The sequence below is a fragment of the Morus notabilis genome, unplaced genomic scaffold, assembly GCF_000414095.1.
Source record: "Morus notabilis unplaced genomic scaffold, ASM41409v2 Scaffold711, whole genome shotgun sequence".
In the NCBI taxonomy this organism is placed as follows: domain Eukaryota; kingdom Viridiplantae; phylum Streptophyta; class Magnoliopsida; order Rosales; family Moraceae; genus Morus; species Morus notabilis.
The window spans coordinates 220,452-235,451 of NW_010366097.1; the positions used below are offsets into that span (position 1 = coordinate 220,452).

The window sequence follows — 15,000 nt, forward strand, 5'->3', positions numbered from 1 at the left end:
TATATATATATATATATTGGGTTTTAAGCTTTGTCCCTACCCAAGAGTGGTTTGTTTACTAATGCCCAAAACCAGAGCCACAGCATCATAATTCTTTGCCTCTCTCACTAGAACTCTTCTGACAGAACTTCCTGTCATGATCTGCCCAATGAGTTCCACCTAAAATAATTGGAAAAAAAAAAACCATAGTCAAAATCAAAACTAAAAACTCAAAAATTGACAAGAACAAGAAGTATTATTTGACATTTTACAAAGTGAAATGACAACAAAGAACACCTTTTTTACGCTACATAGGCCTTGGTACACGTCTAGATAATCATCTAACGTGGGCTTCTCTCTCAAAGCATGATCTGCACTTAAAAATAAATAAATAAATAATGCACTAAATTTACTAAGAGAAAAGAAAAAAAAAATAAAACTGGGAAAATTCATTACCAGAACTTGGGCGAACGTAGATTGCAATTACAGAATCTCCAGGTTCTGCAACTTTGACAAGAGCCCAACTGAGCACTTCTCTGCTTTCACTATTTATCCGAATTCCGACCAACACATTCTTCTTCTTCTTCTCATTATTAATGGTGTTGGTTTTAAATTCCTCAACTGTCATTTGAAGCTATCTGATCTCTCTAATTAGTACACACACACACACACACACACACACACACACATATATATATATATATATATATATATTGTTTTTCGGCTTGCAAATGTGCTGGGAATATTCATTTCAAGTACTCTGCAACAAAACATCCGACATGGAATTTGATAAAGCTATAAGAAGATGATGATGAAGATGAAGAAATTCAATGCCTCATTAATACTATAATTAATGTTGCCATTTGTGGATATAAAGGATGCCCACAATGCGATTAGGGATATATATTTGTATGCATTATTAAAAAAAATTAAATAAATAAATAAGTAAGACTAAAAAATGCAGAGAAAGAGAAAGGAAGAAGGACAAACCATGAGAATAGTGATTGAATGTTTGCTTCCATCATAAAGATAAATGCGACAGGACAAACAAAATTCTACCTAAAACTTGTATCCATCTGTTTGTTGAAGCTTAAAGCCCACCATTTTTTTTTCTTTTTTTTTTTTTAATCAAGGAAATGCAGCCAAATATACCATCAGCCTACAACCTACTGCAACTAAAATTCAAAGCTTTCCTTCAAATATATAATAATAATATGATTCCTGTCTGTTATAAATGATTAAAAAAACAGGCTACCTTAAAAAAGAACGTGGGGATTATGGAAGCTTAGTAGTTAGCATCAAGGGTAAAACCATGAACATTTTCAAGCCACTTGCCTAACGCCCCTATTATTAGGGAGTTTTTTTAACTAATCTTTGCTCTTTACTCGGCTGCTACTTTGGCCAAGTGGCAGCTTCTTCTTGATTTTTTTATTTTTTTTATTTTTTTTGGGATTGTTTCTAGTAGGGCCTCAGGTAGGATTATTTCCTTCTTATGTATAATCAGATTAAAATCACGTTAAATTAAAAAAAAATATAATTTTTAATATAATATAATTAAAAATAAAAAATTACTAATAGTTTAACTTTTTAAAGTCTTATGAGAGAAACTTTCTTATCTTTTATTGATTTTTTTTTTTTTACTATTTTCAGTTTTTGATTTCGTTTGATTTTTTAATTTTTTTTACCCTTTTGTCAAATGATCCTTAACAATTTTTTTTTACCATGTACAAGCGTTTCTTTAAAATCATTCTTTCTTCACTCAGCTCTTATCAAAATAATATTTTTAATATTGTCTTAGCTTTTTTTTGTTTCTCTTTTCTTTTTTTTTTATGGATTTCTTTTTCTTTTTGCTAAAAGTAACTGTGCAGTTTAATCATTATTATGTGCTTATTTAAAATAATTTTTTTTTCTTACTTGCTCTTTTTTCAAATGTATTTCTACTTAACTCTTTTCTCTATATTTATTATATAAATATGCACTTACTAATCAGGAATTCAATTTCAATAAAAGAAATTAAATTCCTAATTTTAAATTCTTTTGTTTACTTTTACATTTGAGAATTAGACGGAGTAAGTACTAACCATAAATTAGGAATTGAGTTTCTTGAGGAATTGTGGCAAACGTTGTGCCCACACCATGTATTCCTCGCATTTTGTTTATTAAGGTCTCGTTTATTTTACTGATTTGATTTTAAAATTTGAGTTTTGCTACAGTAAAAAATTCTCAGAAACAGTCACATTTAACTTTTTTATTATAGTAAAAAACTCTAACATAAAATCACATCTCAACTCGAATTAAAAACTTAAATCAACGAACTAAACTGACCCTAAGTTTGTTGTTATTTTTTAGCTCTTGAACCTTAGAATCTATTGCATGCAAATCCTTTATTCAGTTTAATGAAGGGAGGAAAATATTCAATTGCTAACTTGTGAATTGTTATGGGAGGAGCTGGCCCCTCCAGTTTACGTAGGCCTTGTGGTTCATGGTTCAATTCAAATCAGTATTCGAAGCAAAAGAGGTTGTAAAATGCTTTGGTCAAAAGTCTTTATAATTTAGACAACAAAACACATAGGGTATATAGTTCTTCCTTTTGAAATGACATAGCATAATATGATTAATTAGATACTATTTGATACACTAAAAGTCTCAATTATTAGAACATAATATATGCACGTTTCATGCAAAACCAATAGAATCAACTTTACGATGGCTGTTTGAGATCACTAAACGAACAAATAACTATTTCTTTTTCTTATAAATTCTCACACTAATAATTATGAATTATATGATGTCACATTATATAATCTGAATTTTAGATTACTATTTCCGAAGTTTAAACTCAAATTCAGATAAATAAATTGACTAGTTTTGATTTTCAAGTCAATGTATTAGCTATAATGTTATTTTCAGATATATTTATTTGTTGCTTTGAGTATTCAAATAATAGGACGATCCATTATTGGGACTAAAACTTAAGAGTTTATATGCATTTATTAGTCACTGATAAAAGTTTGTTTAGTCCCAAGAACTTAAGAGTTTATATGCATTTATTAGTCACTAATAAAAGTTTGTTGATAAAAAAAAATACATAGTAGTTGAAATGTGATATCATAAGTTCTTTTCAGAGAAAAAGGGGAAATTTTCATTTTACTACCTTCTATTATATAAAATTTAAGTTCGGTATCATTTATTTTAAAATTTTCATATCAGTACCTCGACCTTTTAAAAAATCATTTTTTTGGTACCTCGGAACTATTTTTGGGGACACGAAAAAATAAAATTACCCTTATTGTAAAAATTCATATGTTAACTAGGATTTTGAAGGGGAAAAAAGGATTTTAAAAATTGTTATACCTGTAGAGCATAATCCTTTTTTAAAAATTCATCTCTTCAAAATCTTTTTTTTAAAGAGAAGGGGAAGAAGCGGGGTAGATGAATTGGTCGACTCATCAGGCTCATGACCTGAAGACTGCAGGTTCGAATCATGTCTCCGCCTAATCAGTGGAACATTGTTCACCAGGATAAAAGGCCGGTCCTAACCTGTGTACCAATTGCATTTCATGAAGATGGACATTGGCTAGGGAAGGGGATCCTTATGACATATAATCGGTACAGTCAGTATATAATATTATTACTATGAATAATCGTTCCACCCTATTCTCAACTCTACTACGATTAGTGCCTCTAAAATTGCAGAGAGTTTTTGAACACTCTCGGATGATAAGTATTAGCAGGTGATTGGGTGGACTTTCACTCCCTCAGGAATGTTTCTCATGGAGGCCAGTGTTGCCAATACATTTGCGAACTTTTTTTTTCTGGGTAGTGGAGTGAAACTAGGATCCGATAAACAGGGTAGCCCCAGCTTGGGACTGGATTGAATCTTTTTTTCCTAGTAGCGCACCTTTTACTCATTCCAAAATCATCTTTCTTGTACCTCGATAACAAAATCCCACATGTACTATCACGAGGAACTGGCTTTTACAATAATGGTAATTTTATCTTTTTGTGTCCTAAAAAATGGTTCCGAGGTACCAAAAAAAGATTTTTTAAAAGGTCGAGGTACTAGCGTGAAATTTTCAAAAATAGAGGGTATCAAACTCAAATTTCGATATAATAGAGGGTACCAAAATAAAATTTTCCAAAAAAAAAAATAAGTGATGAGTTATTAATGCAATACAAATACAGATCAAAACACCGAAATCGTTGAAAGCGAATTTGAAAATAACTTCAAACCATGTATGTACTCATGTTCTTTTAATCCTTAAAAGCAAAACAATAATAATAATAATAATTATTATTATTATTAATAGAATAAAATAAAAAATACTTATTCTCCGGAAATGTAATTATTATAAAGAAAATGCGTTGATCTTCAACTGTCAATGTTAATTTAGATTGGCGTTTGGCAGGCTTAAGAGAACCAAAATCAAATTGTGGAATTTCATTAATTAAAGAGAAAAAAGAAATCAAAATGTGAGTAATAACAACGATCAAAGCACATCAATCGCTAAATTGAAAAGAATTAAAATCTACATACTTTGTTGTGTGTCAACTTAATATTTTATCACATGTATAATATCGTTTTAGTCATTACATGTATAATATTTTATCCTTGAAATTCAACTAATAAACTCCTAAGATAAGAAAATGATTACATGTTATTTTGATGTATACGTGCTAATTCCACATATATATATTATATATCTATATATATACAAACATAAAATGTTGGATTCTTATTATGTCACACTATTAAATGTCTATATTTGATGTAGATACGTAATTATTAAAAACTCGTTTATATATAAAAACTACCATCTATTTGAAGTTTATTCACCTATCTCTATCTCTTTCTGATAGATATTATTTCCTCAACTTGATAAGAAATGTGATTTATAATGCACATCTTTCACGCAATTTTTTTTTGTCCCTTTGGAAAGGCCTTTTGCCCTTTATATTTGTCGTCGAGGTATTTGATTGATGGGTTCATTCTATTATTTTGACTAACCGAAAGCTATACTAAACTTTATGATTCTGATATGTGTTACATGCATGTGTAATGAGTGGTCGATATATAATGATCTCAGGAGAATAAAGTTAGTAGCTTTGACGATGACACATATAATCCAAAGTTCCTTTTGAGTTAATGAAGGTATAATATTTGTTTATCCTTTACGTGGGTAAGCTGACTTCGTTTACTTTGCTGATTTGAGTTTAAAATTCGAGTTGAGATGTGATTTTATGTGAGAGTTTTTTATTATAGTAAAAAAATTAGATGTAATTGTTTGTGAGAGCTTTAGACTGTAGAAAAACTCAAATTCTAAATTCGAATCAGCGAAATGAACGGTTTGTTAATTTGTCTCTTTGCGTGATTAATTTACACCCTCATAATTGCTTAGATGACTTGTAATACTCGTTGAAGTTTTAGAATGTCATTCGTCATATATCACGTTTTATTTTCTTCTTTCGTTTTCTTTCAACTCTTTGAAAAACTGAATTGCATCTTTCGTGCATTTAAGCAATGACAAAACGAAGCCCTAAAGAAAAGATAGACATGGATGGATTTTTCAGTTTAAATTAAACCACATCTCCTATGGTACTCTTGTCATGTGGCAGCAAATAGTACACATGAACAAAAATTATGTACACATCGTATAAATAAGGATGTTAGAATTAATATCTTAATTAATAATTGATTGATATTGATGCGTTAATAAGTATACTGATATATCTACCGTGTTTGAAATTGTTCTTGTTTTTATTTTTTACGTTTTTCGAGAAAAAAAGAAAACGATTCTAAAACGGCATTTGACACAATTAAAGAAAAAAACGGAAATAAAAATGATTTTTTAGTTTAGTGTAAAATGAGAGAGAAATGAAAAATAACTTTTAGTCGTTTTTCATTTTTTGTTTTCGTTTTCTCCTCTCTCGAGCAGAGAGAGAAAGAGACATTAATGAGTTTTTTTATACTGAAAAGAATCTCTTGATAAAACTATCAAATACATTTTTAAAAATAATTTTTGTACGAGATTAAAAATGTTTTTATTTCTATTTTCATACAAAAAATAAAATTATTTTAGAACAAATTCTAAATGTACTTATTATATCAATTGTTATTTTTTATAAATAAGTGTTTAAAATTTTATCATATTAATTAAAAATATGACAATTCACTGCCCCATAAATTAATTTAGAATATTAGTATCAAAGTCTGTCTTATTAAGGTCTCGTTCATTTCACTGATTCGAGTTTTCAGTTTTAGATTTTTACAGTAAAAAGCTCTTAAAAAATGTCACATCTAATTTTTTCTGCTACAATAAAAAATTCTCAAAAAATATCACATCTCAACTCAAATTAAAAATTTAAATCCACAAAATGAACGAGGCCGCTTAAGTTATTTTTGCCCCGTCAAAAAGCCATTTCCATTTGCATTTTTGAGTTCCTTTGGAAATAGTTTTAATTGTCTTTGGTCTGCTGTCTCTATCACCACACGTGTAACCACAACAGAAAATCCACCGACAACATAAACTAGTGGAATAAGTGTGAGACTTCAACAGTGCATACTTTAGAAGATCTTTATGGAGATTTACATTTTTTTTTTTTTTTTTTGCTGAATGGAGATTTACAAATGTTAATAATTGGTGTTCTGGTTCGTTGACAGGGCAGGTATATAGTTTATAATGAATTGAGAGCAATTCCCCAACTGACATTAAAAAAAAAATTTCTCTAATAGGATTTTTTAAGTGATATGATCTGTTTCTAATCATTAAATTTAATTAAAATTATATTAAATTAAAAAAATATAAAATTAATAGTTTATAATGTAAATCTGTCAACTAAAAGTAAGAAATTACAAATAATTTATCTTTTTTGATCCTATAAAAATATGAAAGAAAGGAAGAATTCTAAAGAAAATGAGTAAATATTTCTCTAACGTCTCTATTGGCTAAAAACACACATCATGTTTGTTTTATAAATTTAAATTACTGTTTAAATATTTTTACTATAATATTTTCTCTCATAAAATTTAAATTTTAACTCAAATTTTTATGTTCAAATTAATGAAACAAACGGGCCCATATATTTGAGTGTGAATTATTTAAAAAATCAAGTTTTGGTAAAAACATGGAGTTTTTTATCGGTTTTTATAACAAAAAAAGACAACGATAATGAGAGTTTTCTTTCGGTTTCCATCGGTAAATAATTCTAAGATAATGTTTATTTCTAAATATTGGATTTCTAAATCTCGTCAATAAAAGACTACAACCTTAAAGAAATGCGATGATTCAAATTAAATGGAATCTGTTTTACACAGGCTAGTGTAAAATTCTCATCAAAGCAAATGGAATCTCAATGCCAAAACCATTGCAATCTTGTATGCTACTGGGGCATAATGATTTCTGTTTCTGTAGGAAGCAAATACGACCATTGAGATTATTTGGCAGCTATTGCGAAAAGGGGCAAAAGTAATTCTTTTTATCTCATGTCTCACTAATCTAACATTGTGTAATCTATAAGCCTACACTTCTATTTAAAAGTTAAAAGAAATGTTAACGTTATTTTTTCTGTTATTCTCTTTTTTACTTTCTGTATTTATTATTTGATATATGAATTTCACTATCTCATTTTTTATTTAAATAATAATATATCTTATTAGTAAATTTTATACGTCAAATAATAAATATAAAAAGTGATAAAAAAATAAAAGAAAAGTAATACTAGCATTTTTTATCTCTGCTATCATTTTTGGAGATCAAAAACAAAAATTAGAGACCAAGTGGGAATGATTTCTGTCTCTCTCTTGAAGTATTCTATTTCCGGTTCTGGCAAAACTGCAGGCTAACACCCCACTGCTCAGCTGTTTTGTGTATAGATTTACTTGTCAAAACTGAAGAGAATATGAATATAAATTAGGTGAAATATATTTAATGATCTTAATCACTACGATCCTCAAATTCTATAATAATGTCAACCGTATGATTCCACCAACTACATTTTTTTTTAGATACCAACTACATTAACGTAAGCAGGAGAGTGATATACAATTTATGCACGTGTATACTATCCGGAGACGCAAGTATATTATATAGAATTCCTTTAAGAATATACATTGTAGAGATTAGTAAACATATATTCCGTTCTTTTCGTTGATTCGAGTTTAGAATTCGAGTTTTATTACAGTAAAAAGCTCTTCGAAATAGTCACATTTATTTACTTTTATTTTTATTTTTTACTACAGTAAAAAACTCTCACACAACATCACATCTCAACTCGATCGACTAATTAAATTCTCCCTTGGACGAGGTATTAGAGAGCAACTCTTACTCAAGAATTGGGTGGGGCGGCCACACATGTCAGCCGAATCCACCCTCTTCTCTATTAACCCGATTTTTCTAAGCCCGTTATCCTTATTTTTGTTCGTGTCTTGTTGTGTCTCCCTCAACTACTTATTTTACTTGCCGTTGAAAGGTAACATCCTGATTACATGAACAGAAACTAAATACTAAAAATATTAAGTAATTTAGTAAGAACTGTTAAATTTTAATTGAAGAGCTAACCAATAAGACATGAAAATGAGACGATAAATATCACTCTCCAAATAGAGTTGTTTATCACTTGTGGCCTTGTGGGCGTGAAGAGTATTTTGTTCGAAGCATGGAAGATTGTGGATTGTGGGTAGTCCGGGATACCTGTTGTAGCCCATGCTTGAGTTGAGCTTGTCGGTAGCCTATGCTTGGGTAATTGCCATCTTGACTCCCAAAATTGTTCTAGTTTTCGAGCTTTTGATTTTAAACAATTGAATCCCCAACGATTAGAAGACCTATTCCATACTAAAAATAATAGTAAACAACTTATTAATGTCATAGATTAGTAATTTAAATGATATTTCACCCTCAAATTGAACGACAAAAAACAAATAATCGAATTTAGAACTATAAATTATGAAATATTGAAATTGGCTGCGTATCAAAATTGGTATATTTAATGTCTGGGATAACTTACATAAATAGCCGAATTTAGAACTATTTTAAAAACACGTTTATATTTATTAGATGTGTAGTAGATTTATCATGACAATTTCGATTTATTTACCGATGATTTACAACGTAAATAATTTCATGTGCTGGGTAAATAATGGATGATGACCATTTTCGTTGGTTTCCTTCTTGTTTTTTTTTTTTTTTTTTTTTTTTTTTTTTTTTTTTTTTTTTAATATTTACTAATATTTTATTGGAGTATCTGGAGGAATAGGGGCAAAAAATGATTTTTGTCTTTTCTAAAAAAAATCTAGAACAATTTTGCTTCCCCTCTCATGCTCTCTTTAGATATTAACTTTAACAGCGCACAAAATAAAGAAACGGTTAGTTGAGAAGGGAGCATATCCTAATTTTTGAATGCATCATTTTTCAAAGAAATGCCGCAACTCGGAATTTGAATATGACATTTATGTGAAAAGATTTAAATCTAATGTATACATAAAACTTGTACGGGTTGAATGAGTAAGGATCAATTTACTCATGATTTTAATTATGTTATAGTATTTTCCTCTCGTAAATAATTTGAATTTAATAATTTCACACTAATAGTTTTCTCATAAAATTCTTACCGATAAATCGGAATTATTGACTTGTACGCGACGGGCCCTCAAATTTTAAAGTGACACCCAATCCAATTTACACTCCTTCTTTCTCCTCCGTCTGTGGGTTTAAACACTGATGAGATTTGCTCTAATCCAAGGATTTGGTCATTGTGGTAAATGGATTCAATCGGATTTTGTTGGATATGTGATGATTTTTCTAGTTTTTTTATAGATAGTTTCAAAATGTCCCTCCATTTATTGGGTGACTAGTTGCATGGTAAGTGATCAAGAAATTTAGAGGTTGTTCTTTTAGAGTGTAACTTGAGTGTAATTTTTGAGTTGAATTTGAGTTATAATTTGAGTTGAAGTTGTAACTTGAATAAAGTTGAGCAAAGTTGAATAAAGTTAAAACTTAAAAGAACGTAAACTTGAATAAAGTTGAAACTCGAGTTGTCTTTTTTTTGAGTTTTTTAGACAAAAGAACATGCCCCTAATAATTAGCATCAGTGGATAGCTACAACTAATTCGATTGATTGATACCAGACAAATGATTAATTATTGAGCACGATACCAATAAATAACTAGTCACCACCTATATTGACTCTGATCACCGGTGGTCACTAACGTTTGATTTATGAATTAAAATTATGAGATTAAAATTATTTTTGATTTATGTGTATTTTTTGTGAGAGAAAATATTATAGCGAATTACGAATCATGATTCGAATCAGGGTACGAATCCTCCAACTAAACAACACAATTGAGTAAACCCAATCATTAGTGACGATTGTCTTTGTGAACGAGTGACTTCAAAAATTGAAGGTAGAACTAAGGAGGAAAGGAAAGTGCCGAAATCTAGATCTTTATGAATGTAAAGAGGTGAGTATCCATCTAAATTGGCGGAGCCAGAAAAAAATTTCAGAGGGGGCGGAGATTAAAACCAAAGTATTGAACTAAAATGAATTATGAAATATGAGTAAACTTAAAAGTTTATATTTGGGGGGGGGGGGGGGGGGGGGGGGGGCCCCCCCTATCTAATGATCCATTTTCTTCTCTCTATTATCGTTTTAATGCTTATAAAGTAGTAATAATTTCAAGGAAGAAAGAGAGAAATAGTCCAAGATTTAAGATGAATTAAAATTAATATGTCAATAGTTTACATTCATTAATAAATAGGTCAAATTACTGTTTTTGTCTATAACTTGTCTGGTTATGAACCATAACTTGACAAGTTATTGTCCATTTTTGTCCATAACTTGTCCGGCTTTGAATCATAACTTGACAAGTTTATCCCTAACTTATCTGGTTATGAACCATAACTTGACAAGTTATAGCCTATTAATTTCTATAACTAAAAGTTGGCCTATATACTTTTTTAAACTTTTCATATTGGTCTATTTTCTACTATTTCTGTAATTTCAATTAGAACGAGTGATGTTGTAATGCCTATTTAAAACAAAGTTTGAGATTTCGAATCCTTGTCTTTTGCCGCTTGGCTTTTAATTATTTTTCAATATTGTAATAGTAGACCAAATCCTATAAAAAAAAAAACTAAGGGAATTAATCATTTTGACATAATAAAGGTGTCTGATAATCCGGATGAAAATTTCAATCCGAACCGTTTAAAACTTTAAATGGGAGAGGAACGGCATAGCTCAAGCTAATAATAGCGGGTTTTAAGTCGGCGTGTTTAGTCTAGCTCAAATTTACAAATCTAGATAAGAGAAGATAGCGTGTAGACTTAAATGCGGTGGAGACAGATGCAAATAAGAGTTCGAAGCGACCAATCTAGGCATGTCAGGCTTGGGCACGAGGATGTTTATGGGCAATATTTAGATGCGAGGACTTACGCATGATGGATGTCTAAGGGCAACTGACATTACAAAAACCTTGTAATAAATGCGAATAACATAAAATATTGAAATGTTTTCTTTTTCAAAATTGATTTCTTATTTTGTTTTGAGTAATGTCTTTAAAAAAGGATTAAAGCCAAGTAGATACGTTTTAGTTTTTTTAAAACTTAGGGGAAAGAGTATTCGAGCTTACGTTGAAAACACGTCTAAGGTTAGCGATAGGTTTAAGCTCTCATAACCACCGCATATACTTTATACTTATTGCATACCGCTTGCAAATCTAGACATATATAGTAGGACTTTAATTGAACAAAAAGGTTATTAAAGTCTGTATTTTTATAATTTTTAACTTTTAGCGTGTGTTATGCCTAAATTAAGTGGTTAGAACTTAAAACATGACGCGCATGACTTATTTTTAAATGACATATTAGATTTAACTATCGTGTATAAATAATAATAATAAAATTGATACTCATATAAAAAATTGATATATTTATTTTAAAATGTACATTTCTGAATAGTTAGATTTTCATTAAGTTTTATTGATTTTATATATGTCTGTTGATATTAGTAACGCATAAAACTAATATACAATGTTGATAATAGAAATAAAATAAAAAACCCCTAGGATAACACGAAGACAATAAAAAATGGCTTAATTGATGCAATTGATTCTTATCGAATATATATTGTTTTTTTGAAAAGAATCAAATATATTAGTGCCATAGATTAACGGTGAAAATCACGAGACAAAGATTAAGAGCTTAATTCCCCTTAAAAAAAAGAAAAGAAAAACAAAAAGGGGTTAAGGGCTTAACCAACCACAATTTAGCACGCAAGGCAATTGGTCCCCAAAGGTTTTTTTTTTTCCCCCTAAAATTGCATCCTATATAAACAAAACGAAAAGGTGACACTTGACAGTGTTAGAAGAAGAGAAAAAGAGAAAAGAAAACGACTGTCACACACAACAGACACTCGGCAATGGAGGACCCTGATAGGCCACACTAAAAAAATAAAAATAAAAAATCCCAAAACCCTCTTGTGTTTATCATCAATGGCGCTTCCAACTGAACTGCGTTGCTTTTATTTTGGTACGTTTCTTTTTTTTTTTTTTTTTTTTTTTTTCCATTTGGGTTTTCAATCTTCTATCTAGAATATCAATTATGTTTTTGTTAGAATTGATTTTAATGGTTTAATGATGTTGGCACTACATTTTTATTGAGATGTGGGTTCTTTAAAAAATTTTGTGTTTGTACTTGTTTGGCATTGTTTCTTGGTTTTAGCTCACTGGGACCTGATTATAATGTAACTTTCATTTCTGGGTAGGTCTTATTTTGATCAAGTTTAGTTTTTCCTTACAGGGTACAGCTTATTTTTTCCGTTCTTTCATCTCTTCAGGTATGATTATTTTCTTCTTGTTATTTTTTTTAGTATAGTTATGCTTTTTTTTTTTTAACATATTCCCCATGCTTTCCTTGCAAATTTTGTTTTTTGTTCTCCCTTAAGAAAACATAAATGTAAATCTCTGTTTTTTTGTCCTGACTTGTTTGGCTACACAAGGTTTGTGGGTATAGAGTCAAGTGTTGAAGATATTCTGGGATTGTTTTAGTTGATGATATTGGAAGCAAACAAAAGTGTTGTCTACTTGTCTAGTGAAATTGTCTCGTTACTCTAAATGGGGTTGAACCAGTATGAAGAAGAAACGGTGGGAGGGCTTGAACATAAAGATTGGGATGATCCTATTGCAAGTCAGCTTGAAGTTCTACTGTTGGATAATTTGGACTCAGTTTACGGGAGTGCGGTTAAGGAGGTTTCTGAACATGGGTATGGTGAGGAAGTCGCTGTAAAGGCCCTTACGAGGCGGGGGCTTTTTTTAGGTGTTGAAGACCCTGTAAAAAATATTGTAGATGATGCTCTGGCATTTTTGAAGGGAGAGAAGGAAGCTGGTAATTTAATGGAGGATAGGTTTGATGATTTACCGCCCTTGATGGCGTATACACTGCTTGAGATGGTTGGTGTGCTTAGGGAGATCAGGCCATTCTTGTCGGCTGGGGAAGCAATGTGGTGGTTGTTGATATGCGACTTGAACATCTTGCAAGCCTGTAGGTTAGAAGAGGATTCTGTCCGCAAGGATTCCTCGGAAGAGAACTATTCTGGATCTGCATATTCTTCTTTAAAAGCAGAAGCACAAAACTATATAAGTGAAGCATTTAATAGTGCTCTAAAACGTGCGAAACCAAATAGCCCCGACATCCCTGAAGATCTCACCAAAGAGGAAAAGACTTTGATGTCTATGCTTGGCAGACTGGAGAAATGCTTGGGCACTGCTGGGGTTAACGTGCAAGTTAAATCTCAAATATCTGAAGAAGAAAAATCAGGAGCTGTTCGAAAGGCACCCTCCAACAGAGAAATAACTGCACTGCTGCAGAAGCAATTAAACCTGGGGAGAACTTACAAGGGTCACGGGGCAAAGCGTTCATTCAAATCAGGAAGACTTCCAAACGCTAGTGGTATTATTCTTGATAAGAGACTGAAGTATTTACCTGAGACGCCTGGTTTAACTTTGAAATTTGAATCTTCTAATTCAAATGTGGATTCAGGTTGCAAAGTCTCTTTCACATATGACAAACACAATGCTTCAGCCAACAAGCCATCCACTTCGACAAAAACTAGCAGTAAATCATCAAGATTACCTAAGAAAGGAACTTCATCTTCCTTTCCTACATCAGAAACCAAGCTTTTTAAGAAAGTTCCTCCAGGAAAGAAATCTGATTTGAATTCCCTAGTCAAGACCTCTGTGTCTCCTGGGAATGCCGAATATGTTGATGGTATTCCATATCAGAAGTCTTTGGGAAAGTATCTTCCGCGAGATGAGAAGGATGAACTCATCTTGAAGCTAGTTCCTCAGCTTCAGGAATTGCAAAATGAGATACGCTGCTGGACTGAGTGGGCTAATTATAAGATTATGCAGGCTGCTCGTAGGCTTAGTAAAAATCAGCTTGACTTGAAGAGACTGAGGGAAGGAACAGAAGTAGATAAGCAAGCTCAATGGGAGGTCATCGTGAAGAAACTGCCTGGTATGGAAAATGGTTTGAATGATATAATTGCCTTGGTTGAGAATAGTAAAAAGATTATTTCCAGTCTCGAGAAGGAAAATTCCGTGCTGAAGAAAGAGGCGGAAGTTGCCAGATTAAAGGCATTAGAATCAACTACGAGTTACCAGGTAGCATTAGAAAGGGAGCAAAAGGCATGGAAAGAGGTTCAGTCATGGGAAGGGAAGAACGGATTATTGCACAAAGAACTTGCGACGGAGAAAAGGAAGGTGGATACTCTGCAACAGGATTTAGACAAGGCAAAAGATGCCCATCAGCAAATGGAGGTAATACTTCTTTAAATATGCATTATTGTTTACATTTAAAACTGTAATAGGCATCCCAGTTAGTGTACAATTTGTCATGGTTTTACTAACAGAGATTACTCAATCTTTACCCTCCAAAACACACACATACACACACATGCTCGTGCTTGCTTACGCACACATGCTCGTGCTTGCTTACGCACACACGCACGCACCAAACCCACTTGAGA

At 31.3% G+C, this 15,000-nt stretch overlaps 2 protein-coding genes across 3 annotated transcripts in view; one reads left to right on the forward strand and one right to left on the reverse strand.

The window, feature by feature from the left end:
• Positions 1–614, reverse strand: part of LOC21391753 (probable receptor-like protein kinase At5g18500) — a 3,783-nt gene extending 3,169 nt beyond the window's left edge. Inside the window, exons 1-3 of the mRNA XM_010109365.2 lie at positions 436–614; positions 277–350; positions 41–159 (exon numbers count right to left, since the gene is read on the reverse strand). Of these exons, the coding sequence (XP_010107667.1) occupies positions 41–159; positions 277–350; positions 436–607 (365 nt within the window). The 5' untranslated portion in view covers positions 608–614. The remainder of the gene's footprint in view (positions 1–40; positions 160–276; positions 351–435) is intronic.
• An 11,738-nt stretch (positions 615–12,352) lies between these two features.
• LOC21391754 (putative E3 ubiquitin-protein ligase RF298) overlaps positions 12,353–15,000 on the forward strand; it is a 4,027-nt gene continuing 1,379 nt past the window's right edge. The window contains exons 1-4 of one of the 2 annotated variants that reach the window (XM_024173023.1): positions 12,353–12,503; positions 12,774–12,810; positions 12,973–13,922; positions 14,013–14,791. In XM_024173023.1, coding sequence (XP_024028791.1) covers positions 13,088–13,922; positions 14,013–14,791 — 1,614 coding nt within the window. In that variant the 5' untranslated portion in view covers positions 12,353–12,503; positions 12,774–12,810; positions 12,973–13,087. Of the gene's footprint in view, positions 12,504–12,773; positions 12,811–12,972; positions 14,792–15,000 lie in introns of both variants that reach the window. The other variant, XM_010109366.2, reaches the window with a different exon arrangement.